General features: G+C 43.4%; 2 protein-coding genes across 3 annotated transcripts in view; both read right to left on the bottom strand.

Moving 5' to 3' along the window:
• Nucleotides 1-1,799: 1,799 nt before the first annotated feature.
• gorasp2 (golgi reassembly stacking protein 2) lies at nt 1,800-12,884 on the bottom strand. 2 transcript variants are annotated; one of them, XM_076303637.1, is made up of 10 exons: nt 12,704-12,884; nt 11,785-11,865; nt 11,215-11,418; nt 10,908-10,994; nt 9,794-9,924; nt 5,463-5,595; nt 4,701-4,824; nt 4,223-4,309; nt 3,685-3,804; nt 1,800-3,373 (listed from the first exon to the last, which is right to left on the bottom strand). In XM_076303637.1, exons 1-10 carry the CDS (start codon nt 12,764-12,766, stop codon nt 3,120-3,122), a joined length of 1,284 nt encoding a protein of 427 aa, XP_076159752.1. In that variant the 5' UTR covers nt 12,767-12,884; the 3' UTR covers nt 1,800-3,119. The 2 variants fall into 2 exon arrangements, with proteins under 2 accessions (XP_076159752.1, XP_076159753.1); XM_076303638.1 differs by having other exon boundaries at nt 4,701-4,818.
• A 4,428-nt stretch (nt 12,885-17,312) lies between these two features.
• The window catches only part of gad1b (glutamate decarboxylase 1b), an 18,235-nt gene continuing 11,334 nt past the window's right edge, over nt 17,313-24,213 (bottom strand). The window contains exons 6-16 of the mRNA XM_076302724.1: nt 22,806-22,918; nt 22,524-22,639; nt 22,267-22,346; nt 21,855-21,909; nt 21,083-21,199; nt 20,826-20,890; nt 19,433-19,511; nt 18,871-19,020; nt 18,499-18,606; nt 17,974-18,063; nt 17,313-17,486 (exon numbers count right to left, since the gene is read on the bottom strand). Coding sequence (XP_076158839.1) covers nt 17,313-17,486; nt 17,974-18,063; nt 18,499-18,606; nt 18,871-19,020; nt 19,433-19,511; nt 20,826-20,890; nt 21,083-21,199; nt 21,855-21,909; nt 22,267-22,346; nt 22,524-22,639; nt 22,806-22,918 — 1,147 coding nt within the window. The remainder of the gene's footprint in view (nt 17,487-17,973; nt 18,064-18,498; nt 18,607-18,870; nt 19,021-19,432; nt 19,512-20,825; nt 20,891-21,082; nt 21,200-21,854; nt 21,910-22,266; nt 22,347-22,523; nt 22,640-22,805; nt 22,919-24,213) is intronic.

Here is a 24,213-nt window from a genome sequence, read left to right as displayed (position 1 = left end):
GGGGTAAGAGTGTGGTACGTGCCTATAGGTGTGTGAGGTTGTTAGCACTAGGAGAGGAGGTGTTCTTGAAAGAGTTATCTTCAAGAGTTTTTTGAAGATGGAGAGGGACTGTTTGCACAGTTGGATGTCTTTGATGGCATGAGCCAGGGTTGGGGTTATATGTAGGATCAAGGTCAAAGTCCTGGTTGGGATCAGTGTTGAACAGGGTGCTATGGAGCTAATGGGCAGTGGTGTGGGTTACACATAGGTACTGACTGGAGTTTGGTTGGCATTTGGGGCGATAGTAAAATTAGTACAAGTCTTGAGAAAATTATTTATAAACAACTGAATGACATATTTAGAGACTACAATCTGTATTTCGTTCTCACAGACAGCACTGGTTAAGATGGTCAATGACCTGAGAATGAATGTAAACGACAATAGGCTCTCCATCTGTTGATCATAACATCCTTATCCTTATCAAACATCCTTGTCCATCCTTATGTTTGTGTACAAAAGACTGAGCTGATTCTGTGAGGCCTCCTGTGGACAGTTGGATGTGGAGGGTTGAGGGCACTAGATCACACTTCTTTTAAGTATATTACAGACAATGGGGGAAATAAAAAAGGGATATATTTTTAGGTCCTCACCCTGTGTTTTTAAATGTTTTTCCCTTAGTTGAAATAATTTAATGGGGAAACCACACACATGAGAGAAATGGAATACTTCTCTATTACATTTCTGTTACTTTTAGCAAGGGAATGCTTGTCAATTACAAGTTTTGCCAAGTGTTTGCCTAAGTTTAGAGTTTTCATAAAGCTATTTATGGGTCAGTGGATGGATTGAAAGCAGTTTACTTTGTTGCCCCCTGCTGGTAAAGACATGTATCCTTCTGTACAATGTACAGTATGACAATACTGTGGCAAACTATAACATTGAAAGGTGCTACCTCTAACAAGAATTTTATTGAGTATGCCAGAGAAAAAACACATATAAAAATCTGTTTTTACTTCAAAAGATTAAGAGATATGACAATAAGCAAAATAATGAACATATAAGCTCTAACCTTTACAGTCTATGGCTCTAACCAATCTCCTTTGGATAGTGAGGAGGCTTCACATGGTCAAAGCCAATGGGGGCAGGAAGATGGTGTCAAGGTTGTTGGTGGAAGACACTGCTGTCCTGAGGCACAGACACAGAGATCATATGACCCACACCTGAGGCAAACTGTCACTTAGCTGCCATGTGATATGAGAGAACCCATTATTACCTCCATGAAGTCATGTTCTTCTAGGGAGAACCATCCGAGGTCATTTGCACAATCACTGAATTCTAATATGATCCTGAATTGCGCCCAGATCATTTGCTCATTCACTGAATTTCAATTATGATCCTGAGTCGCACCCCATATATACATATATTTGTGTGTGTCTGCCACCTGGTGTATATTCCAAGTAGGTGGCAGAAGTTAACTCAGAGGAAGTGGTAAACCTTTTAATAGAAGATCCAAGCCCCCGGGCTGATGTGTTATCAGGTTTACCACACATACTAAAAGCAGTAATGATGAATACCCGGCTATGATAGTGGATTTGTGGCAAACCTAGATAAGAATTACTACTTGGAATACACCCGTTGAATTCCTGATGCATCGATGTGGATGTCTTTCTAGCTGTGCACAAAAACACACACACACAAGCAATCTCTCTCTAATTAGTTCAATGTCATTCAAATGAGCATTACTAGAATGACTAGCTTACACACACTTGTGACATGCAAGTGCTGAAACACACACACACAAAGTGAACCAACCCACCACTGTATTGTATAGTTCATGGTAATTTTATTGTTTGTTGTATCCTCCTTGCTCTTGTGAAAATGTCCATTTGGTCACTTACCAAAGATTTTCAACTGATCAAAACACCTCCAGATTAGATCTCACATCCCTGAAGATGTATGTGTACTGTGTATTTTTGAGTTGTTGTATCTTTATTGATGTCCTCACAAGTGGCCACTACATGCTGCCATGTGTGGTTTATGGAGGAGAGGCACCTGTGCACATCCTGTACGCACTACCTTGTATTTGAGTTGATGAAACTTCTTCAGAACCTTTTCCAGTGACCGTAAAGTGTGACCGTAAACCCATGCTTGGTTTTTGACCACTGTCAACATAAAGTCTCTCTTAATAACTTCTGATCTCAATTGATCTTGCCTACAGTATTAGCACACCACCATTCAAACAGAGGGCAGTCGGTTTAGTGTAAAATCCGGTGTAGTTTATTGCTCGTGTGTACGGGAAAAGAACCATCGTTAGACACCTCTCCCTTGACCCACGGAGCCTCCCCGCACCGCCCAGCTGCCCATCGGCAGGTGACTCAGTCTCCGTGGAGTTATCGAGCGTCGACTCCGTGTCCCCGCAACCAAACGGAGGGAGTGGAGTGTCATGATGGACTGTGCACGAGGGAGATAGTTATAGGAGAAATCAGACCCAAATTAATAACAAAAATGGTGCAAAAATGCAATATAATGATTCTCTGAGATAAAGAGGGGGGAAAAAAAACAAAAATAAAATACAATCACGAGGCATAACTAAAAATACATTGAGAAAAAATGATTTATCGATTCCAAAGCAATTTAAAAAAAAGAAACAAACCAAAACATAAATGGCAGTACAGAAATATCAAAGGGAGGCGCACCGTAAAGAGGAGAGAAATCAAGGCTATGCAGGGCGCTTATGAGGGGGCCGCTTTACATTTATCTGCATGGTAGTCTTTTTCAGTTCCTGCTTTTCATACACTCATTGCGCTGTCCATTCATGAATTCTTCACCTCATCTCTGCGTCCTTCAGAGAGTGCGCCCTGCGTCCAGCAGGCTGGGCCAGTCTCTCTCTGTGTCTGGAGCCCACTACTTTTCCAGGGCCAAATAAATACATTTGAGAGAGTGTAACAAGGAGAAACTGCGAGTGCGAGAGAGAGAGAGAGAGAGAGAGAGAAAGAAAGAAAGAAAGAAAGAAAGAGAGCAAAAGAGAGAGAGAGAGAAAAAAAGAAAGAAAGAGAAAAAAAGACAGAGAGAGAGAGTGCGCATATCCACAAATAATATGATGGAATAGTGAAACAAACAAACAAAACAAAAACAGCACTTTGTTATGATGACTCTGCGGCTGGTGGGGCGTCTTCTGTCGTAGCCGCAGCGGCTGCCTCTGTCGTCATGGTAACCTCTGGCGCAGCACTGGCTGCCGGGGTGGCGTCCAGGATGACGGCGGGTGGCAGGCTGACAGCAGGCATAGCCGGTAACGTGGAGGCCAGGGAGGTGGGTAGCATGGTGGGCATAGGGAGGGGGGCCATGCCAGGGAGGTTCAGAGGGGGCAGAGGGGCTAGGGGAGCAAGTGGGGGGAGACCTGCCAACACACACACACACACACACACACACACAATTCAGTTCATTCTGTGAGTGGTCACTTTGATACTTCTACCTCCATACACCGCTGTCAAGGGTGGGGTGCTGGGAGTGTTTCAAGCTGTCAGTAAGACTAATGTGTGTGTAAATCTGTGAAAGGTTGCGCATGTTTGTGTGTGTACATTTGTGTTACTGAGCAACTCACAGTAATAGTAATCACGAGTTCACTTCATGTAACTAACCGTCTGGTGTGTTTGCAGTGACATAGCTGAGCGTGAGTGTGTGTGTGTGTGTGTATGTGTGTGGGCTTACCGACGACAGGAGGCATGCCACTGATGCCCGGTAATGAGACGCCGCTCAGGTCAGGTAGCGGGATGTTCAAGTTGGGCAGGTTCGGGAGAGGCGGCAGGCCAGCAGGTAATGGCATGAGGCCTGCGTGCACACACACACACACACACACACACACACACACACACACACACACACACACACACACACACACACACACACACACACACACACACACACACACACACACACACACACACACACACACACACACACACACACACACACACACACAATTACATTAGAACACAGGTGATAGCATGCAAGAAAAATAGGTGAACATACACACAAATAGTCAATGCAGGCAAACATATTTACATCTTCATTAACATTGTTATGACACTCAATTACTCTTAATCAAAATGAATGACATCCTTAATTGATGGTGTAGCTGAGATCATCCCATTTGCCCCACACAGGTGTGCAGTGTGCCTATTAGCAGGAGCAGACGTGATGAGGGATGAGGAGGAGACCAGTGACTGCTTAAAGGCTGGATGCTCACCTGGTAGCGTAGTGGCAGGGTTCACCCCTGGCACAGAGGCCAGGGAGGGGCTGACTTGGGTGGGTAGCAAGGGTACAGTAGGCACGCCTGTGGAACACACACACACACACACACACACACACACACACACACACACACACACACACACAAAAAGGTGTCTGAAACCGCTTGACTTGCAAAACAAAGATTTAAGTTATCACCAGCAGCTTTATACACAATAATATGGTGGTTAGAATACAAAAGTGATGTTAGGCTTTGGTTTACAAGGGTCCAAGAAGGAACTCAAAACTTTCTAAACAATGATTTAGTGGTTGCACTCCAAATTCTACAACTTCAATTACACAGAACACATCTGGAACTTTACATTACACTTTGGCTCATTTCCCATTACAATAGCATGGGCTTATCTTCATGCAGAATAACGTTTCTTGTAGTACCAGTGGCTGATTCGACACCGGGCGTTAACTTGGGGGCGTACCTGTGTGCAGTTCACTGGGCATGGCGGGTGTGGCCGAGGCGAGTGACAGGCCTGCGAGGCTATCCTCCAGGCCTGTGGGGGCGGGAGCAGCGGTCGGAGGAGGGGACACAGCTGAGAGCTGCACCTGACGACAGGGTGGACAAGTCAGAATTAGAATTCCACTACAAGGAGGAGTAGAGCTTAAAACCTCGCGATTTATCATCAATGCAGATTGTACATTCATTTGACATGAACTCAATCCAGTCATAACGTGTGGTAATGTCATCACTGTGCTCATTTACAACAGCCCTATATTCTGTGTTCAAGACCGTGGGGACCCTGCAGCCCTTTTGTTCTCTCAGACATAGTCTTCAGCCTGTGGCTCAGGAAGAGGAAGAAAAAGGAGGGACAGAAACAGAGAGAAGAGAGGAGAGAGGAGAGAGGAGAGAGGAGAGAGGAGAGAGAGTGGGGTGTATGAGGGGACAGAATTCAAATGGAGGCAGATGGTGCCGTCTCTTGGGGAGGACCTCTCCTCTGCACATGTGCACAACGTTATGTGGAGAAGAGTGATGGGGCTGTTTTGAAAATCTATTTATATCATGTAATACAGCGATCTGTTCTGCTGAACAAAATTATTTGCAAACATCCCACAAAAGACCAGTGATTAAGTGACTGTAGATGTTGTAAGTGCTTTGCAAGCATCAAGCAAAAAAAGCAAAAAAACAAAAATCTCAGTTTTCTATTCTCCATCCAGTACACACACACACACACACACACACACACCTCTGTGAAGCCGTCCTTCAACGGGCTTGATGGTTCGGTGGGGACGTGACCTGGGAAGCTGATCTTTTTGCCCTCTTCGAAGGGCCGCGTGGGGATTCTGTGCAGGTAGCCGTAGCCTATGCCACAGCCCAGGCTACAGAGACACGGAGCAAGAGCATGGGTAAGCATGGGTTAGCATACACAAGCACATACGCACACACAAACCTTTGCACCCTCGCAGTTTGACAGTAGGACTCAGATATTAAAACTGTCCCGCTCTCACATACAACCAGCATAGTAGTAGGATAAGGAATAAGACTTATAGCAGTGTTTCCTCTAGATTCTTTTCTAGAACAGTGGCGGCAGGCCATCCGGTCGGGGGTGTCACTCCCGGGATTTTTTTTATTCTAGTTGCTAATCACACCATTTAATGTGACTTGAGAGGGACAGGATTCAGGAACTAAAGACAGGCCCATCTTCTGACTCACGTCATGTTAACCCATTCATTAAACCACATGTCACTGCTTGAACATACCGGTAGTTCACATTGACAAAGGAGAAAACGCCTAGCTTACTTCGTTTCTGACAGAAATTAAGTTTTTTGCCAACATGTTGTAGAAACTCAACCCACAACACTCCCTTTATTTGGTGCAAATCTCCTTTACTTTCTTTGGTTAGGCTATAGTCCGCGATTCACATGACTAGGCTATCACCGCAAGTGCATACAAAATGTTTTTGGCCAAGTTTTGCTTTAATCCAATTTACCTCCGTTACTACTAGTCGTTGCTTTTTTTCCTGCGTCAATCGCGATTGAGTGCGCATCTAATGTAAGATATGGGAAATACCTTCAATACGATCAGCTCCAGAAAATAATGGGTTTTCCAGCCTGTGCTACACCTTTCCACCAAGTTGTGCGAAAATTGTAGTTTTTGCAATGTTGACAAACATGCGTAGCACATGCTCTTGATAGCGCATGCCACTAACGTCTATAAAAACAATATATGTATGGAATAAAACTAGACAGGTACCTCGGATTAGCATTGCTGTTAAATGTTAAACTGCAATTTTCTGCAGCCAGCAGAAGGCATTTAGCCTACTATGCGTCCGGATAATATTGTGCGTCTCCCCTAATTCTGAAGCAGTGGCACTGCTAAATGAAGAGGAAACACTGAGAAAAAAGTTCCTGTTTTAAATAGGCTACATCAACACAATATATAATATGTGAAGTGAAACTGGATAATAACCTCGGACTAGTTTAGGCTACTTATTGTTCAATTGTAATGTAAGTGGCAGCCAGCAGGGGAGGATACGTCTACAGCGAAGCTAGCGAAGCGGTCATATAGGGATTGTCAAAGTTTTTTTTTTTTCCCCGTCATCTACTTCCTGAAATTTTGGTCAACGATACCCGGGGCACCGAAACACCGGGGCACATGAAATTTGGTGGGTATGTAGCCCCACTAGACTTTTACGGAAAATTTTTGTTTGGTCCCCGGGGGCCACTCCCCCTCCGTGCTGGGCCCCCCGAAACCCAAAAAATTCAGTTTTTCCTAAATAACTACCTGAACCGTGGCACCGAGGATGAAGACATTTTTATTCAAGTTTCGTAGAATTTCATCCATGGGGGGGGGTCTAAAAAATTAAGTTATGTGTACATTTAGTGACTGTACACTCATTGGCCTGTAGATGGTGGTGCACACATATACACATGCACACACACACACAGGCACCCACATACTATCGGTATTAGAACGGCCGATACATAATTACAAATTCAGTAGGATTAAAAGAAAGCCAAAATAAATATTCATCATCATCATCATGGCTGCATTTCCAGTATTGGCGATAAGTAGTCGTTTGTCCACTAGATGGCGCATCGTTGCAGTGAGACGTAATTTTGTTGGAAGTTAATCTAAAGTGGGTTGGAAAGACACTACGCTTCCTACAAGGACAAGACTGTAGGCTAGTTTACTGCAGAGAACGTCTAAGGGTAGGATGATTTCTGCATGACATGTAATTCCCATTTCCTCTTGAAGCCGAAATAAATCTGAGAATGTTTATCGGACATGCTTGTTTTTTACTGCAGGTAGGCTACGTTAATCCTATCAATAGCAGAACGTAGGTAAAATAATGTTACCGTTAGCATGGTTGAGTGATGGAGGCCAATTTGATTATTGATGTATTTGTAGAAAACCATAAATGCGTTTATAGGCTACCAAGCAAATCGATAACAGCACTAATTGTATCTTTCGACTGTCATCTCATTTGCTTATGACCATAACCTAGGCTACTAACAGGAGCTAAGTGAGTTAGCCACAACACGTTCGCTACGTATGGAAAATATATAGGCTACCTGAAAGATAACCTGTCTATGACGCACCATAAACAGGACCATAAAGGAAGAGCATGGCTCAAAGTAAAGTAACTGAAACTACATAAATTCGTCAAAGTGAATAATTTGTGTCAACTCGCCGCAATGTAGATTTATTAACGCACCCGTGATGATCTACATCGCCATTTAAACCAGATGTTTTAGAGCGCACGTTGAGATGTATCCAGGGCAGGGCTGTACCTACACATATTTGTTGCACGTGCTACAAAAATCATTCTTTGCGATGGATGATTTAGTACCAACGTTACACCGGTCAGATACAGTTTTGCCTATGGCTATTCCGTGAGACTGAGGCGCTTTTTGTTTGTTCGAAGTGCGTGTTTAGGGTGTGAGAGGGGAGTCGATGTTCTTTGATTCCAGCTTGGTAGTTGTAGTCTATGCGATTAAAAAACACGTGTGTGTGAAGTATCCAAACAATGATAACGCTTTCATTATGGCTGCTTTAGCCACAGACCTTGAGCTACTGTACAGTGGGTTGGGTTCCATTTAGAAGTGTCCACTTCATTCGCCCTTTCCGTGATTCACAGCTACGTGAAATGTATTACTACTGATATGCAAAACTATTAACTTTTCGCCAAGAGGTGGCAGCTTGATACTGTAAGGTGTAAGCCATTGTTTCCAAAGGAGATTTTATTTGGGTCGCCAGCATAGCCTAGTGACAATTTGTGTTGTGTAATAGGCCTAGCATAGGGCCTACCTTATATAGCTTATAGTTTGTTAACAGTCACGGTTTTGTCATAACTCCCTCTATGCATTTTTGCATTTAGAATAGCTCTAAAACCGGGGGGGCGAACACGTCGCAGGGGGGGCGCCAGTGCGTGGATATCTCAATCGCAAAATTAAACAATATTTCTATCGGGCGCCTACCATGGACTAGGCTGGGTGAAAATCAAAAGATTGCGTCAAAAGATTGAGTTTAACCATGGACCTCATGGTTGCAAAATGCAAGGGAACATGAATCAGCATATTATTTGCACAAACAATAACGGACAGTAGCTCTTCAACTTTGCCCGTTAAAATGTGTATGAACAGTCTCGCAACGCATTTCATGAAGGCCCTTTTGGACATGTCAGTTATTTGCACCACTGGGTAAAACGGCATTTTGTTTTAGACTACTGGTATTTAATTTGTGCATTGACAATAAAGCTGAATATCATTTGAACTAGATGACTAAACTTATGCATATGTAGAAGAAGAAACATTCACAAAAATCCATGACATGACCTCTCTTCTTGATAGCTGTTGAAAACTGCATGAAACTGACAGGGATTGTTTTGTTTAATAATAAATAAATACATTATGCTGCTACCTTCTGCTTTTCCCAAATACAATGTAGCCAGGTGTACCTTTCATCAGTCCAGTTGCAATGGATGGACTGTGATGAACTGCCCTACTTGTGATTGTTTAGAGATTTTAAAGGTTTTATAACAATGTTACAGATTTTTTGGCCCAGAAACAAATCTATTCACCTTTGCAGCGCCAGTAGGCTACTTTGTGTGCGGAATGTGTGCAAACACACATTCCAAACACAAAAGTTTCAAGAGTGGGGGATGGAGTAGAAGATGGAGACAAATTCATTAATATGATTTATTTTCGCGGAATGGATGTGCAGGACTAAGCGGCGGTCATATTTTGTACCGCTATGCGGTACATCTAGTTTGAAAAGCAACTGCAACTACATTGTGCGTCTGCCCTAATTCTGATACCGTGGCAGTATTCATTTAAACCGTGGCGGGCCGCCATGCTAAAATAAACGTAGAGGAAACACTGCATAGATTTTCACAGAGTTTGAAAATGTGAAAGTTTCTCTCTTAAAATGCAAACAGAAACAGGTAAACAAACACGTATGCACACACATGCACACAGGTTTGATTTCCAAACAACATTGCTAGTCCTTATTGCTTGGGATCAAAGAGGCTGCCAAATCTGACTTACACACACACTCTCTCACACAGTTTCATACCTGCCCTCTCCACCCCAGGCACTGTTGGGAGTGATGACCACTTCTCGGCAGTTGTCGGTGTCTGTGTTGTAGACGTAGAGCTTCAGCCCCTTGCCCTCGTGGGTCTCGATCAGGGAGAACAGGTCTTCAGACTGACAGACAGACAGAGCAGTGAGAAGAGAAGTACTGCAGTCCAGTCACACATAAGACGTCTCTCTGTGCCGTGTACAGTAAGTCATGCACAGAGCAGTTGTATACCACAGTAATGGTCACTTCCATTCAGCAAAGGCTTCCCTTGGACTAATTGTGCAAAACACTATAGGGCAACATAAGGCATTTTCCCATCGATGGGATTTTTACAGTTCCTAGAACCCTTTTTTTCTTGTGTTCCGACCAGACCAATTTGGGGATTATTAAATTCATCTGACCACAGTTCCTGTAACTATTTCAGCTCCTACTCCAAGGCAGGGTCTTTTCCCTTTTCCACATAGGAACCCTTGTGACCTAGGTCTGTTGATTGGTTTAACTTATTTGTCAGGCCCACTGTCAACCCAAGTTAAATGGGCAATGTGCAATTGAATGGGCAACCAGTTCCTATAGCCACTTGGCCGGTGCAAATGCAAATGGAAAAAACGGTTTTGGGGGAGAGTAGTTAGTAGAACTGTTTAGAAGCGGACTGTTCCTATAACAAAGTTCCTGTAACTACTTGGTCGGAAAGAGACTTATAATAATGCTCTGTGACTGACAAAAGGCACATTATAGATGAACAACAGACTGGATGAGTTCTCCCAAAGCAACAACAATGGCGAGAGCAGACGTTGCCTGCGGTGTAACTGGAGCTCATCTGAGGGTGCTTGCAGGCCTTGGCAACCTGTGGCCTCTACAGGAGGTTGGCATGAACTCCTCAGGGATCAGATACTGCAGCAGCAGAGAGATCGTGCTTATCAGCAGTGCTTTATTTTAGCTCAGACTTCCAGCCTGACTGGACAGACTGGTGTCTCTGGAATATTATTTCTCTTCCCTCACGGAATCATATTCTTTGAACACAGGCAAAAATCAGACAGCAGGCACATACATAAACACACACACACACACACACAGTATGTAAATTTCAGGTAGACAGCAAGCCACCAACCTCATTCATGACCGTGTCTGCCCCAATGATGTAGTCTGTGTGCGGCCTCAAACCAGCTAATGCAGCAGGAGAGTTAGGCTCCACTTCCTGTGGCAAACAAAGGCACAGACAGTAAGACATACAGACAGAGAGGGATCCACAATTACGGGAGACAATCAGCTATATTTCAGATGAACATCTACATGATGTCTTACTCCTGTTTGGCACTGAGGTTTATCAGACTTTGCGACACGCCATCAAAACAAGTCTCATAACAATAACCACCTCACAGTAAGAAGCATTGCCATTGGTTCCCCGTCCGACTCACCAGGACATGCCAGACGTTCTCATTGGCTCCCTCGAAGCTGCAGAAGCGGATGCTGACACCTAGAAGCCCCTGGCCTCCCCACATGTTGCTAGGGGTGACCGTGGTTTCCCTCAGCTCCAGTGTCTTGCTGCTGTACACCAACATCTTCACTGGCTTCTCCACGTTAGCCTTCAGCAGGTCCTTCAGTGTGTCGTTGTCTTTGTTCTGCATTTCACAAAGGGTGTGAGGTAACTATTGGCTTACATTTGGTGAACAAAATGTTAACCTTATCTACACAGAGGACTACGAGGGCCCCATTACAGCTCCTGTTATAACCCAATTCACATCAACAAAGTATACGGCTTATGGAAAACACACTTGGTTCATATCAAACGTCTGTGACCTTCGGTCCTCTTGAACTGAATCATTTTAAGTCTTTTCTATTTTGACAGATGCAGTACAGTTTACCATCTCCATCTCGACCATGGGAGGGGTGCGTTAATTAGCCCATCCAGATACCACTACACCATCAATGGTACACAACCCCGTACTAGGCCTACTCTGACAAGACTGGGTCTAAAATGAACTCACCAGCCTTGTATTGTTGATGGAGACGATGAAGTCAAAGAAGGGCTCCAGCCCTGCTCGGTGGCCAGGCGAATTCTCCTGAACCTGAAGAGGAGAACAGAGAGACACGTCGCCCCTATAGATGACTGACATTGAGGTTATGATTAGGCATACTGACGCATCCCTTGGTGATAACATTGCGGCGCCAGCCTTGAACAGAGGCTTACGTTAACGTTACATCTTATGGGACACAAGAATTATATTCGCACGAATACATTAGACGTGTAAAACACTAACGTTACTCAAAACTGAACGTAACAGCGCTTCAAACACAATGTAGAGTCAGCTAGCCACCCATTACTTATCATGAAGTGAAGAGGAGCATACTGGCTAGGTTAAACGTTATTAAATTGTTGCAATGGAAGTTCAAATGATCATATCTTGCATACAAAGTGCCCATCACAGCAAAATCAGGAAGCAGACTATTCTTGAGATAATCACTGTCACAATGAGATAATCCATGTTCATCTGACTGACGACTAAACGCCACAGTGGGGCACAGTCAGCTAGCATTGGTTCACCGCTAATGTTAGGTGGTTAGCTGCCGCTTTCTGGACAGCATTGCTAACATTACACTTCCATTTAGGCTTCATGGCAATTTCAGAATATCAACCAATAATATATGTTTCAATGGGTGAGCATGCAGCACTTCGTGCTATGATAATCTATCATAAAGTGTAACGTCACCCAGGTATCAGAAACTGACTGCACTAAGCAAACATTGCCTTAGCATGCGAAGTAGCACGACTAGGCCACAGCTACGTCCTCGGTCTTCATTTGCATCTCTCCCTGTCAAGCGCAGAGCATAGCGCAGAGCAGAGAATCTGATGCTAACTCCAAACGCTAGTCTATGAAATGCATGACAGAGTTCAGAAATACGTACTCTGAGGACATGGTATCCCTCCGAGCCTCCCCCTGGAATCTCTACGCTCTGGGCTCCCCCCATGGCTCTCCGCTTCTATTTACCGGTGATAAAACTATATTTTCCCGGTGTTAGCGGGCTAGCGGCTGAGCGTACGACACGTCGGCCAAGATTTTTTTCCGGTGGGATGGATGCAGTCAGACACTTGCGCTGTTACGTGGCAGTCGAGGAAGAGAGCATGATGGGATAGCAGCGCATTTGCGGCGCGCGCGCAGGTGTAATGTTTGGTAGGGAGATTTTTTCGTCGTCGGCCTTCTACAAAGTTATCTGTTACTTCATATGTCAAATAGTGTTTTTTTTATTATTCCTTACATAAAACAATGTATTATTAATGCATAATTGATATTGAATGTAAGGCTTTGATATGTATTGTTTGCTTTTCACATGTGTATGTGTACTCTGAGTCTGCCCCAGCCTGGCCAACCCATCAACGTTTTCTAGAATCGCCACTGGGGACTTTATTCCAGTGTGTGAAAATATCTCAATAAAGTAAGGCAATGTTTGAACTAATCCCTTCAAAATAATTGTTAAAAAATCAGTTGTATCAAAATTTCAGACTATATATAGTTGTCTAAATTAATTACTTATTGTGTGGTCAATTAGAAATGATCATACCATATTGAGGACATATGTTTTAGATATCAATCATATTAGGTTATACAAACTATAGCCTTCGGCTCTGAAAATATTGCAGATTAGTTTAGCCCACATGTTTTTTTGCTGTCCACTAGAGGGGGCTGTTTACAAGTTTCTCCTATTACTTATTGCACACAATCACACAATATTACCGGATGAGTCCACATTAATGATTCCTTGATTCTTCAATCTGTTACTGATATCTTATCTTTCAACTTCAGTTCAACTTCAACTTTGTGTCCGTTGTAGGCCTAGTCTATTTGCCAACTCAGTGTTGTGTGGTCCTAGGTTTAAAATCGTTGACCTTGTAAAATGTTAGCCCTTGCTCAAACGATTTGTTATGACTAAAGGTTATATCACACAATTTGACATCAGCACAGTGGCATTGACTTGTCACATAAAGGCTCACAGACTTTCTTTTGTGTGTGGTGGATATCAGTTGTACGTTCACAGATAGCTCCTGGGCTGATTGAATTGTTTCCCTGAATGTCTGTCTGGATTTGGACTGTGTGTGTGTGTGTGTGTGTGTGTGTGTGTGTGTGTGTGTGTGTGTGTGTGTGTGTGTGTGTGTGTGTGTTTGTACATTTGTGCCATGTTTTTTTGCCAGACTCAGATACAGCTCATTGGCCATAATGGCAGCATCTGTTTGTCCCAGCCCCAGCCTTTCTTCCCCTCTCTCTTTCTCTCTCTCTGTCTGTCTTTCTCTCTCTCTCTCTGTCTGTCTTTGCATGCATATTTGTGTGGATGTGTTTTCTCTCCGTGCATGCGTGTTTATGTGTGTGTGTGTGTGTGTGTGTGTGTGTGTGTGTGTGTGTGAGAGTGAGGGGGGGTTTGAGTGAGTGACAGTGTGTGATCCCTGGGTTAAACTATCAGCTCCTTCATTATGTTGCCGTTATTACTCAATGCCTGAAACACCTGCTTCCAAATTAGCCTGTAATTATGCCTCAGAACAGGCGAGTATAGACATTATCATAATCATCATTATTATTATCATTATCAACATCATCCTTTATACTTTAATCCGTATATATATATAGAGGCTTTTCAGCACAAAGTCATGATCCCTCTTGAGAGAAAGTGGAATAGAACATTATGTCCAATATTCCAATGGTTTAATGTTCTGCATTTTGTCCAATATTCCAATATGTGGTTTAATGTTCTGCATTTCTCATTAGTAGGTCACTTTGATACTAAAAGTATGATTCTATGTAATGACTGTATGATATCTGTACTGTCCCTGTGTATATCTCTGTGAGACTGTGTTTAGAGATAAGCAGGAATATTATGACTTTGCAGTGTTTCACTGTTCTGCATGGCTGCGTCAGTAGCTATCTGCTCCGGATTGCCAGGCTGCCACTAATCAGAGTCTGATTCAGTGTAGTCCACGTGAGATGGGATGACCAACGCCATCTCCCGTCAGCCTGGAAGGATATTTAAACCCTAACTATTTCCTTGTCTAGTTAGAGCAGCTGATGGATCTTTAGGTGAAGTCATGCTGTCTCTCCCTTGATGCGCATCATTGTAAATAAACTCTGTTCCTGATTTTTCATACTATTGGTCTGACTGGGTCTCTATTAAATCTATGGTATCAAAATTACCATCACTCTTAAAAATCTCTGTTCGGTGTCATGGTATTACTGAGTTGAGTGGAATCGGCCTTAGAGGGTTGCATCTTTCAGTTCTATTTTTTTTTTTTTTAAACAAACACACACACACACACACACACACACACACACACATAATGTCAGCTGGAGGTCAGCTGAATTCTTCTCCTTGGTGATTAAACAGTGTAATGGGAGTTGACGACCAAAGGGATTCTGGGACTTTTGGGTTCAGACAGCCAATCAACAGACTCTCTTTGGGGTTTTCTTCTACTTCTACTGCGTCTGCACAGCTTAAAAGATAAATGTCACTATTACTATATGCATTTATATGCACAACAAGATAAAAACAATCTGCGAGTGGGACTGAGAGACATAAGAGTTCGTAAGCTTTTAAACAGAGTCTGAGTCAAGATCAACAACAAAACAAAGACAGGGACATGCATCAGTGTTTTTAATAGAGGTTTTATTACATGTAACAATAACAGTTTGAACATGGCGTGATTGTATGCTAAAGTGCCTATCATTACACAAGTAGGACCATCACCCATAGGACACACAGCTTTCATTCCACTGAATACACAGACAGTGACATAGCTTATTGTGCAGCTTTGCTTTTTCTGGTCCAGAAAATACTGTATACGGCGTCACTCCCTCCCGGCATAAAATCCATTTGCAATGGAGGAGAATGGGAGAAAAGGACGCTGTGCAAACGATCAGACTTGAAATTCAGACATTTGGGTTGAATAAGTAAGTACCTCACGTTAAAATGCCTTCCTCACCGAAGGTAAGTATAAGTATGTTTAAATCTTCATTAAATAAATGATAAATATGTCTCTTGTTTATGTGATTATTGTCTATGTACACAGTCCGTTCTCACTTCACGGGAACTTTACATTCCTCAGCCTCCCATGAGGCCAACCCACTTTGTGCTTTTCACTAAAGAAAGAAAAAGGGCAGAGAAGACACTGCCTGAGTCAAGCATCGCACGACAACGCCGCAAACAACTCTGTCCCAAGGTCTCGGAAACATTCAAAGTTACTCACACACACACACACACACACACACACACACACACATGCACACATACATTCACACTTATACATGCACACACACATTCACACTCATTCAAACATCTATATATACACACACACAAACACACACACACACACACACACACACATAGACACAGAAATAGAGTAACATATGACACACAACAGGTACACAACACGATTCAATTGCACTGAGATTTAGGGAGTGCATCATAGAGTTATCATTATGTGCATAAGATCCATAATATATATTCATTTACATAAATGTACCCATTGGTTCAGGATGGGCAGCGGATTGATGCATGTCTAGTTGTTTGTGTCTTTGGCTCACAAATTCACTACGGTACCATAAACATTATTTAAAACCTATTTGATTACATAGTTTAAAAGATACATTACAAATGGAATAAAATACTAGACTCTCAAACACTGTTAATATGTCATTATATAAATTTTTTTGGCAATTTTTTATATATCTTTCATAGACCTATAGGTTAACCTCTATACAACTATAAGCTCATAATAGAATAAACATTTGAAACATAGTGAAAAACTATTACATATATATATTATATGTATCTCTCACAAAGGCAATGTGTCAGGACTTTACACAGTCTACACGAGAGTGGAAAGCTCTGGAAACATGGCGATCGAGTACAGAGCTGAGTACAGTACATTACCACTGTTTTACAACACAAAGTGCACTACTTCAACACTCATGGGCTTTGGAAAAGAGGAACTGCATTAAATGAAGGTGGTGCACCTTGTCTTATAATTTATCCATATTTACAAGCATAAAGCACCAGTATAATTGATTAAGTTATATATGAATTTAAATAAAACAGATCTCATTATTGAGTTATTGAATTTCTACCATGGTCAGACACAACATCACAGATGCTGGAAAGGGGCTGTCCTGCTGTCTTGGAAAGAGTCCTGTTAAAGCCAGGGCTCTATATTGTTATTATCACATACAGCTAAATACTAACTGACAAAGAGAGAAAGAGAGAACGTACAGGACGCACTGAGAGCATACAGGAGACGACAGCACACAACATCTGATTACATCATCAACCCGCGCCGTTGGGGAAAAAGCGAAGAGGAAGGGGGTCGGAGGTGGGATACTGTAAGGTAATAGCTTGAGTATAATCTCTATGTGGAAACCAGTTGAGCCATTGAAGGGGGGAGGTTCGACAGGACAAGCCATAACTCAGTTTTTTCCCCCTCCTCCAAAGAGTTGGGCTGCAAGCCTGTGGCCACTGGAGGGCGCTAGCAGCACTCTCACAGGTCAACACCCAGCCTCTCGATCTCGTCGATGAGGAAGTCTATGTCGGAGCGGGTGGCAGCGTGGTTGGAGATGACCATGCGGAAGAAGTTGACCTTGTCTCCCTGGGGCTGGTAGCCCACCATGGTGCTGCCACACTCCATCATCATGGCTTTGATCTTGGGCGCAACCTAACGGAAGACACACAGTGGGAAAGATAAAGCTTCGGCTCTTTTTCAACTGATGGCATGAGATGCAGCCATAGGTCTACTTACTGACTAACCTGACTTATGTTAGTCACTTAGGCTATGGGAACAGAAATGATGGCAGGCAAGCAACTTTTTGTTTTGAAGTGCTCTTTAGCTAGTTCATTAGACACATTTAGAGCATTAGATCACCATATGTGTGGAAGGTAGAACTTAATTCAGTATTCATCTCCAGAAAATGTAAAGGATTTACAAAGCTGCCAGTTTGTGTGGATAATATTACGAGAATATGTCTTAAATTAGTATAATTTCCTCCTTTAAGATGACAAGAGCTGGTTAGTTATGGAGGGGTGACTGTTCACACTGTGTCATATTTCAGGATTGGAAATTTCATTCAATGTTGCTAGGTTACACAGGCTGTAATGGGGCTGTAGTTGCTGCTTGTCGTTGATGGTTGCTGTGGCAACTGTACCTTGTGAAGTCTCTCCCTGCGCTCATCCCCTTCTGGCATGCCTCTCATACCGGGTGGAATGTACCAGAAACACACATTTGTGTGCTGGGGCTGCAGAGAGAAAGAGAGAGAGAGAAAGTGAGAGAGAGAGAGTGAGAGAGAGAGAGCACAAGAGAAAGAGAGAGAGAAAGATGGGCAAAGAGAGATAGGGTGAGATTAATATGCTGAGGTGCTGTTTGACCTCCCCAAATCCAGTGGACCAGACCAACCTTCACCTTAAACTCACTGATCTACCACATGTTTGTAATACATACACAGACATACCACACACACACACACACACACACACACACACACACACACACACACACACACATAGAGATACACACCCTCGCTGACGATTCAACTGAATGAACCCTGCTTTATATGCGACGGTCATCGCCATGGACAGCGTGATCCATGATCCATGACCACAGTATGTGTGTGTGTGTTATCTTCCCCAAACAGAGAGGCTTGTGGGTGGGATCGGCGGCGACGTTTTCTCACCTCCCCCTGAAACACCATTTCGTAGCCCTCGCGGTTCTTGATCTTGTTGTAGAGGTACTCCGAGAGCTCCAAGCACTTGTCGATGTGTTGCTCAAATCCTATTGTTCCCTGTGGGCGGACAACCAATCCATTCCAGAGTCATCAAACATCTTAACATCTTTTCCAATAATATTACCTCTCAGACAGGCATACAAAAATGGACATTTTTCTCTTTAAATCTTGATGGTCTCGTACATAAAACACCTTTATTAGACAACATTCAAAGTTTAGAATATGTGTAATTTCTGATGGTTCGATCATTATCTTCAATATGCATTACATTATTAATTATTATGAAACGACTATTTCTGTATGAATAGCAAAATCTCTGACCTTGGCCTTCCACATGAGCCAGAACTTGAAGATGTCCACGTGGCGTCCACACTGGATGGCCTTGTCTCCGGTGTCATAGGTGACGTCGTATTGCTTGTCAGGCTGGAATAGGTATCCGGCACACATGGAGTTACAGCCTGCGAGGATGCCCTGGAAAGATGGAGGGGAAGAGTGTTAGTCCACAGGAGGAGAAGAGTGTGAAGTGTGTGTGTGTGTGTGTGTGTGTGTGTGCACGCACGCGCGCGCACCTTTGTCTGTGTTTGTGTGTGCGTGAGAGAGAGAGAGAGAGAGAGGGAGAGAGAGAATGTGTGTGAGTGTGTGTGTGTGTGTGTGTGTGTGTCTGTGTGTGTGTGTCTGTGTGTGTGAGTGAGAGAGAGAGACAGTGTGTGTATAAAAAAAGAGGGATTAGTCAACTGCTGAGTTCAATAAGCTGTGCTTTGATGTAAGCCATTCTTGTGTATCCCTGTGTGTGTGTGTGTGTGTGTGTGTGTGTGTGTGTGTGTGTGTGTGTGTGTGTGTGTGTGTGTGTTCATGGTTAAAATGAACATCTCCTTCTCCTCACCTTCTCCCTGACCAAGATGGCGGAACACTGCAGAGGCACGCCCATCATCTTGTGTGGATTCCATGTGACAGAGTTTGCCCTGAGACACAAAAGGCACAGCAGCACATGAGCATGTCACCTGCTGGGTCTCAAATGGCCCACATGTTCTTTAGAAGCCACTGCTGTGAGAAGGTTCCTATGCGGGCTACATAAAGGACACAGGGCCAGATGTACGTACATTTGCGAACGTATCGTTATCAGTGTCATGGAAACACCGCAGATTGCGAACGCTGTCAGACCCAAGTTTCCGTCGTATTTATCAATCGTTCAATCCTTAGTGTAAACTGCGCCTTTCTCTGCCTTTCTCCGCCTTTCTCCGCCCATAAACGCAATTTACAAACGTCCACAACTGAATGGCAGCGCCTACATACAAGCGCCGTTGAATGAAGTTAACGGATGACAACATTAAAAAGAATCAAACGTTTAGCGATCATGAAATAATACCATACATGATAAGATGTAAACAAGCAGGGAGATAATAAAGATCAGTAGTTCTACTCAAACTACTTGTGCATGTAGGCTATGGAATATTGGTCAAATCTAGCAAATAGGAAAGTTTAAGTGAATGACGTGAAAGTGAAAGTAAGACATTCGAAATTAAGGCCAACGAAAGTTAAGGTTGCTTTTGGTAGTACAAATATTTTCACCACAAAAACTGGTGCTCTAAATAGCGATTCTGTTGTCTTTGAAAGGTTCTCTTATTGACGCATTGAACTGCAATTTGGATTAACACCTGCTTTTACAAGGCGGAAGTATTTAGGTGCAGAATAGACGTGCGCTTTCAGGAGCAGTCTTTGTACATACCGCGGAATACATAATTAGGCGCTCTTTACTCTTCCCCTCCCATCTTTTTACGCTAAACTCCCACTTTCCCCTGGATCCTCCCATGAATGCATATGCATGACATGACAAACGCAATCTGCCACTTTCAGCTCCCGCGACAGGCAGTTTGCGCTTTTACATCATTGCGGCCTGTTTGTACATACCTAGCAATGATTTTACACGCACATTGCGAAACAAATACGCCTGAATTGGGCGCAAAAGCGTTAGTACATCTGGCCCACAGTGTGTGATTTAGGACAAGACAGTGCAGGACTAATCAAATGATAACAACTTTTGCACACTGAAATATGTAATTTTGTATGTTTTGTTTTGGTCCATCAAATTCAGAACGCTGTAGTTAAACACATCGTTCACTGAAATCAGATCAGATGTGGGGGAAAAAACACACAAAAAAAGTTTCGGACTTGGTGTGCAAAGATGATTGACACACTGTTAGGTTGTATTTATTTTTTAATCAACAAAAGTGCTACACAGCCTCTCCAGAGCATAAGGCAAGGAGTGGGTGTTTTACCTCTCAACACCATTCAGCTTGTGACGGTGCTTCCTGGACATCAGCAGACCACCTCCCCAGGCACCCTGAAGCCAACAAACACAGAGAGAGAGAGAGAGAGAGAGAGAGAGAGAGAGAGAGAGAGAGAGAGAGAGAGATCATGTTATAGAAACAAAATGCTTTTGAGACAATATTTTCATGTTTGATGGATGGAGAGTTATGAAGTCTAATAGTAATTAAGACGAGTCTGGTATTATTATAAGATTAGAGTCACTCACATCCACGTGCAGCCAAAGGTTGTACTTCTCGCAGATGTCAGCAATCTCATTGATGGGGTCGAACGCCCCATACACAGTAGTCCCACCCGTGGCATTCACAAAGAGTGGATGATAACCCTGAAAGGACAGCTCCTAATGTATGCATGTCCTATCAGGGTTATCATCACTCTTTGTGAATGCCACGGGTGGGACTACTGTGTATGAGGGCGTTTCGACACATCCAATGAGATTGCTGCCATCTGCAGAGAAGTACAACCCTTTGCGCCTAGCACGCTGGAAGTCAGTGACAATTAACTCACTTATCAATAATACCAGGATCGTCTTACATTACTCCTTAGACTCATCACCTCTTCACATCCGATCAAACATGAACCACTATGTCTTCCTCCAAAAGCCTTAGTTCACCTACATGATCTATCTCTCTCTCTCTCTCTCTCTCTCTCTCTCTCTCTCTCTCTCTCTGTCTCTCTCTCTCTCTGTCTCTCTCTCTGCACTCCCTTCTCTCTTTCTTGCTCTCAGCGTCTTTCTATTTCTCTTCTCTTCTCTCTCTGGTTCTTCTCAATTTAACTGAACTGATCTATTTGTCAGTGCCCCCCTCCATTTGTCCCTTTTTTCCTCTCATCCATATGCAGCCACTACCTTCCACTTCTCTCCCTCCTCCCCTTCACTTTAGCTGACAGCCATGGAAAAGCAAGAGAGTGAGGGAGAAAGAATGAGAGAGGGAGAGGGAAAGAGAGAGAGAGAGAGAGAGATTTCAGACGGAGGTGCCCACCTTCTGCTTGGCATCGATGATCTTGGCCTCCAGGTCGGCGGGGATGACTCGGCCCCTGGGAGGGGAAATAAAACCCATCGGTGTGAACGAGCGCAGAGGGAGCCACGGGGCCACAGATAGCCAATCAGATTTATGAGGCCTTTCATGAGTTTGAATAATACTTCCAGGGGAGGGGAACAGGCGCCGTATGAGAATTAAACCAATGCCAGGAACTCACACACCTGAGAGTGGCTCTAATGTATGGGGTAGGTTGGCTCAGCACACCTGAATGCATCCAAATTATGATGAACGCAATCGGCCAGGTTGTGGAATGCACATGCAGATAAATGGTGAAGGGACGGCGTGGTCCAGAATAATGCAGGGGGGATAAACAGGTCGTGAGCTTGGCAGGAAGTGATGCCTGAAGACCCACCTCTCATCTGTGCGCAGCAGAATGACATTTTCCTTGCCGAATCCCAGCGCTGCTCCAGCTTTGGTGATGGAATAGTGGCTCTGTAATGGAAAATGGACACATACTCAGTGTGTGTGTGTGTGTGTGTGTGTGTGTGTGTGTGTGAGAGAGAGAGAGAGAGAGAGAGAGAGAGAGAGAGGCAGAGAAAGAGAGAGAGAGAAAGAGAGAGAGAGAAACTGGTGAGCTCAGCCTGTAAAAAAGTAAAAAGTGCTACGTACATGTTCTGAGGTGAAAAGGACCAATCGAGGTCCGGCAGACATGCCTTTGGTTTTGATCTCTGGGAAGTACTTGTAACGTGCAACCATCACACTGTACATGTTGGATATGGCGCCCCCTACGGTCAAAGAAAGAAGCAATTTTATACCACAGACAAAACAAAGGGTCTGCACTGACTGAGATGGACCACAGAAAAACATGGAAAGGTTTTCTTTTCAGCTCAAACGTCTGACTTGAACGTTGGAGAAATACTAGCTGCTTTCTCTGAGTGCCCTCACACTCACCGGGTGAGAAAAGACCGTCCCCCTCGCCGTTTGGCCAGCCAATCATCTCTCTCATCTTCTTCAGAGTGAGCTGCTCCATCAGCACAAAGACAGGGGCGATCTCATATGTGAACCTGAGCAACAAATAGGACAAAAAGCAATAAAGAAAAATCAGCCCAACAGCCAACAATGCTAACAATGTCAGTGTCAAATGGTTTCTATCAGTGGTTGTGATTTCTATCACAAATTCTGAAAAATGTTAGAAATATACATATTTGGGAACAACTAGGGTGTGTTGGTAAAAATATTGTATACCAAAGTGAAATATGAGATCCAGTCACGAAGAAGTACAAATCAAGATGCAAGGTTTATTAGGCTGTATACAGGAGAGAGGCACACCCGTAGCACAGCGTACTCCAGAATATGCGTCTCTGACTTGACACAGAATCATCCAGGGTTGGGTACATCCAAGTACCCAACAGTAAAGAATAGATAATCATACAGTGACTGTGGCAAAGCCAGGAGACATTCAGTCTACCTTAATCAATGACGAAAAGGACTGTTGACGCAGAATAGACAACAACAAGTGATATCCACTCTGGCGCCTTACATTATCATGTTTAAAAGAACAGTACAGATATCACACAGGGTCATGATGCAGACGTAGAATCATACTTTTAGTGTCAAAGTGACCCACTAGTGAGAAATGCAGAACATTAAAGCACATACTGAATATTGGGCCCAATGCTGCACATTAAACCAACATATTAAAGTATTGGACATAATGTTCAATTCCATTTTCTCTCAGGTGCCATTTCTCATGGTTTTTATGTGTCACTATTTAATGTAAGTTTCTGTACATTTCTGTAAGCGTTCTTGAGTTTCTCTCTCTAGGTCTATCCATCCATGCTTGTCTGTCAGTGTCTAAATAAATTAGTCATTTAAAAAATACAGTGAATGCATAAGACTCTCCACACAAATTTAATAAGGACAGAATAGTATCACCAAAATATACTTGATCAAAATAGACCCTATTCTCTCTCCCTCTCTATGTCTCTCTCTTAAACACACACACAGAGAAGAACAATTTAGTGAAATGAAGCACAATGCTCAACCCTGGCTGCCATCTTGGGCACCCTCGCTGTCATGCATCATTCGATTTCAGATAAATTCTCTTTGAATTGAACTAATTAAAAAATGCCTCTGATTGGGCCGATAAATGCTGCTCTTTGGCTATAGGGCCCTCCTCCGCGTCACTCAGGGTGGATAATTAAACGGCACAATGCCTTGATGAGTATCTGTCAGTCTAAATGAGGCGACTGGGTGGTGTGGGGTGGGGTGGGGTGGGGCGGATTGGCATGGAACAGCGTGAACACAGAAACCAGGCTGGTGTGCAGGGGAGATAAGGACCCATTTAGGCTGAAATCCA

The sequence above is a fragment of the Alosa pseudoharengus genome, unplaced genomic scaffold (assembly GCF_046254945.1).
Source record: "Alosa pseudoharengus isolate Yale_2024_CS ecotype anadromous, Long Island Sound unplaced genomic scaffold, YU_APseudo_1.1 YU_APseudo_1.1_scf_24, whole genome shotgun sequence".
NCBI lineage: Eukaryota > Metazoa > Chordata > Actinopteri > Clupeiformes > Clupeidae > Alosa > Alosa pseudoharengus.
Note: the sequence above shows the minus strand (reverse complement) of the source record. Positions and strands in the feature narration are given on the sequence as shown.